General features: G+C 45.1%; 1 protein-coding gene across 1 annotated transcript; it reads right to left on the bottom strand.

Annotated features, from left to right (window-relative positions):
• Positions 1-3,818: 3,818 nt before the first annotated feature.
• On the bottom strand, positions 3,819-4,894 carry LOC130490648 (olfactory receptor 49-like). Its single transcript, XM_056864461.1, has 2 exons — positions 3,961-4,894; positions 3,819-3,847 (listed from the first exon to the last, which is right to left on the bottom strand). The coding sequence occupies exons 1-2, from the start codon at positions 4,892-4,894 to the stop codon at positions 3,819-3,821; spliced, it is 963 nt and encodes a 320-aa protein (XP_056720439.1).

Below are 4,894 nucleotides of genomic sequence, written 5' to 3' on the forward strand. Positions count from 1 at the left end.
CAGCAGCTGGAGCTGCTGCGGTGAATAGTTGTCACGGAGCACTTCAACATAGGATGGGTGAGTGTAAATTTGGACAGCACCATCATCTGCCTCGGGTGGGGGGTGTTGAAGCAAAGTCCCATGCCATGGGGCTGGGATTGTATACCTGCTAGGGTACTATAGACAGGGCTGAAACCAGCATGGTTCTTGTACCCGGTTCCATTGCTGCATGTGTCTGTTTGGCTTTCCTGCAGATTCAACAGGGAGGCTGATAGCTGAGATCTGTTATGCGGAAAAGCTCCAGCGTGGTGTAGTGGTTAAGAGTGACAGACTCTAGTCTGGAGAACTGGGTTTGATCCCCCACTCCTCCACATGAGCTGCAGACTCTTATCTAGTGAATCAGGTTTGTTTCTCCACTTGTCCACATGAAGCCTGCTGGGTGACCTTGGGCCAGTCACAGTTCTCTCCTAACCCTCTCAGCCTCACCTAGCTCACAAGGTTTCTGTTGTGGGGAGAGGAAGGGAAAGTGATTGTAAGCTGCTTTGAGACTCCTTAAATGTAGAGAAAAGCAGAGTATAAAAAACAAATCTTCTTAACACACCTTGTGTTATTGCTCTGTTCCAGCAGTCAGCTGTCTTAATCTCATTTCATCAGACTTAGGGATGTTGAAAAAAAAATTCGGTATAGTTCGGCTTCAGCAAAATTTGGCCCGTTTTTATTCGGTCCGTGCCGAAGTCCAAACTCCCCTGCTTCAAATCCCCGGAAATTCGGGGGGATGCTCTGAAAATTCGCCCCCCTGCGCGCCTTCAGGGGGATTCCCTGAAGGCGCGCGGGGGGTCCTTTAAACAGATCTGTGCCTCCCGGCCGGGAGGCACAAATCTGTTTAAAGACCCCGCATGCGCCTTCAGGAAAGCTCCCTGAAGGCGTGTGTGGGGGGGGGGAGATCTGTGCTTCCCGGACAGGAGGCACAGATCTATTTAAAGGGCCCCCTGTGCGTCTCCAGGGAAGCTCCCTGAAGGCGCGAGGGGGGGGGAGAAACAGATCTGCGCCTTCCAGCTGGAAGGTGCAGATCTGTTTAAAGGGGCTGAATTTGCCGAATTTATTCAGGAACACCCTGAACTCGGCGAATTCAGCTCCCCGGTTTCCCCCCTTTTTTGAGTTCAGTTCATTGCTGGAAATTCAGCTGTTTTTTGGTTCGGACCGAACCGAATCAACAGCCCTAATCAGACTGTGAAGAAGAATATTGGATCTTTTGCGAACAGGGAATCAAATCACAAGAGAGATTACTGAAATAATGTTCATGGTTTGAGAAGTCATACTTACATAATGATATATACACAGAGAGTGCAGAGGGGTTTAAAGACCCCTCCCCCCCTCCCGGGACTCCTGGGAAGGCAGGCGGGGGGGGTCAAGCACCTCTGCACTCTCTGCACAGAGAGCACAGAGGGGGTTGAAGACCCCCCGCGCGCCTCCAAGGAAGCTCCCTGGGGCTTCCAAGGAAGCTTCCTGGAGCTAAAGGGCCCGCCGCGCGCCTCCAGGGAAGCTCCCTGGAGGCACGCGTGGGGGTCTTCAAACAGATCTGTGCCTCTCGGCCGGAAGGCGCAGATCTGTTTAAAGGGCCCGCCGCGTACCTCAAGGGAAGCTCCCTGGAGGCGCGCGTGGGGTGTGTGTCTTCAAACAGATCTGCGCCTCCCAGCCGGGAGGCACAGATCTGTTTAAAGACCCCCGCGCACCTTCAGGGAAGCTCCCTGAAGGTGCGTGGGGGGGAGATTTGTGCCTCCCGGCCGGGAGGCACAAATCTATTGAAAGGGCCGCCCGCGCGTCTCGAGGGAAGCTCCCTGAAGGTGCGCGGGGGGGGGGGGGAGAGAAACAGACGCAGGTGCAGATCTGTTTAAAGGGGCCGATCTGTTTAAAGGGGCCAAATTCGCCGAATTTATTCAGGAACACCCCGATTTGGCGAATTCGGCTCCCCGGTTTCCCCCCTTTTTTGAGTTTGGTTCGTTCGAACTGAAAAACCGCCGAATTGCTGGAAATTCAGCTGTTTTTTTGTTCGGACCGAGCCGAATCAACAGCCCTAATCAGACTGTGAAGAAGAACATTGGATCTTTTGCGAACAGGGAATCAAATCACAAGAGAGATTACTGAAATAATGTTCATGGTTTCAGAAGTCATAGTTACATAATGATACATACATATATTGTCACTGATTGCATTCTGTGTGTGTGCACGCACATGTGTGTGTCTTTCTCAGTAAACAAAAGATTTGTTCATATAATTAATGGAAGTTATAAGTATTGAAGATCTGCGTGATCACAGTTTGGGACAGTTCAGTAATCTCTAGGGTTGCCAACCTTCAGGTGGTGGCTGGAGCCTTCCTTCTATTACCACTGATCTCTAGGCAATAGAGATTAGTTTACCTGGAGAAAATGGCCACTTTGGAAGTTGTGGGGAGAGGAAGGGAAGGCAACTGTGAGCCGGTTTGAGTCTCCTTAAATATAGAGAAAATTGGGGTATAAAAACCAGCTCTTCTCCTTCTTCTTCATGGAACACAGGGTTGCATCTAGCCAGCTTTTGTTGTTGTTGTTGCTCTATCTCATCCAATTCCCCTCCTTTCTGCAGTCCCCATCCCAATGGCTTAGGCCCAACAAAGCATTTTTAGCAGTGAAGGGGACCCCCTCCATCCTTTTTCGCCAACAGAAAAGCTGATTGGATACAACCCAGAGTCATTTGATCCAACAAACAGTGAAGTGGTTTGAAGCAACCCATTATGATGACTGTGCTTAATTCTTTACAATGGAATCTAACCTTTCACAATAAAAAATATTATTGGAAACAAACTGAGCCAACATGAAGGGAGGGAAGACAAAAATATAGAAACACCACTTTTAGAATAGTTTTATTTTTATGGAGTTATGAGAAATCAGTACTAAATCACAGAATGTGTATGTAATTTGTTGATTAAAAATGTTGAACACATGCCAGTCTAGCCTCAAAGGATGTGACCCACTAAACTCACTTGTAAGTGGCATTTAAGCACAAGATTTAAATGTGCCTGTTGATTTATTACAATTTTATCCAACTATGATTCCAAGAACTGGTATACTTGGAATTGGATGCAGTATGTTTTTTTGCACAATCTAATCAAATTCTCCTTCTTATTATAGTCCTGTCCTACATGATTTTTTTCATGCAGGTCTCATTATGTCCAGTATAGCCTTTTTTGGTTATCAAAAAAGGATCACCTACTCTTTTTTCATCTTCTGAAAAGCTCATTGGATCCACTCCATAGTTTCTACTAGCAAACCAAAAAAACCACCCTCATAATGCATGATACAAACACATAATATGGCATTTCACAAATGGTTATATTCTGAATAATGCAAAACATGTCTTAAATACAAAGAAAAATACACTGTTAAAATCTTAGTTTCCCTAAAAAAAACCTGAAACTTTATCCTAAACAAGAATTTCAAAATTACATGTATCAATTCCTTTTGAAGTGACACAACTTACAACTCATAATTACTCTGCCAGAACATGATTTTATCTTCACAACAACCCTAGGAAATAGATACGGTTAGTCCAACATCACCTAGTATGCTCCATGGCTTAGTGTAAATTTAAAACTGGGTCTCCCCAGTTAGTCAAATATTTAACCCACCATACCATATTTCCTATTGAAATAACTTTCAAGTCCTATCTATTTTGATAGGATATATAATTTTGCTAGCTTCGGCTGACTTGTGCTTTAAATGTCCTACTCACTTTTAAGAAAGACTGCGGTCTTCTTGGGGATGTGGAATGGCACAGTATAGCCTGATCTCATCAGATCTCTGAAGCTAGGCATGGTCGATACTTGGATGGTAGTCTACAAAGGAAATATTTGCAGAGTAAGGCAATGACAAACTGCCTCTGCTTTTCATCTGCCTTGAAAACCCTATGGGGTCGCCATAAATCGGCTGTGACTTGATGGCACTTTACACACAAACATGGCCTTCTTGAGGATACTTCTCAAGGAATCCTTTACTCTCTCATTTCTGAGACTATATATGAAAGGATTTAGCATAGGGGTCATCATTGTGTTCAACACAGTGCCTACTTTGTTGAAATCCAGAACATTCCCTTTGGTAGGACGGACATAAATGAAGATAGAGCTCCCATAATACATTGTAACCACAGTCATATGAGATATGCATGTTGAGAAGGCCTTCTTTCGGCCTTTTGCTGATGGTATCCTCAAGACAGCAATAATGATGTAAACATAGGACACAACTGTTATAAGAAGTGAGCCCAGAAGCAGTATGCAAGAGGTCCCAAAGTCAACCAGTTCAGCCAGTGATGTGTCAGCACAGACAAGTTTGAGCAATGGGGCGCTGTCGCAGAAGAAGTGGTCAACAATGTTTGGGCCACAGAATGGCAGGCCAGCTGTCACAATGCTGGGAACTAGAATAATTAAGAAGCCACCCGTCCATGACCCCAAGAGGAGCTGGAAACAGACCTTGCTGTTCATGATGGATGCATAACGTAGTGGGTAACATATTGCCAGATAGCGGTCAAAAGACATAACAGCCAGGATGAAGAATTCAGTGGAGCCCATGAGGAAATAGAAGAATGACTGTGTAAGGCAGCCCACAAAGGAGATGGTCTTCTTCCCTGTAATAATATTTACTAACATCTTAGGCATGACAGTGGAAGTGATCATGAGTTCCAGGAATGAGAGGTTACTCAAGAAAAAATACATGGGTGATTGAAGGTGGTGACTGGTCAATACTAATACAATTATTATTGCATTACCTGCAATGGTCAGTACATATACAAAGAAGAAGGCAATGAAGAGCAAAATGTTTAATGAGTGAGTGCTCTGAAATCCCAGAAGGATGAATTCAGTCACAATTGTTTTATTACTTTCCTCCAT

Source organism: Euleptes europaea, chromosome 18 (genome assembly GCF_029931775.1).
Source record: "Euleptes europaea isolate rEulEur1 chromosome 18, rEulEur1.hap1, whole genome shotgun sequence".
Taxonomy (NCBI): domain Eukaryota; kingdom Metazoa; phylum Chordata; class Lepidosauria; order Squamata; family Sphaerodactylidae; genus Euleptes; species Euleptes europaea.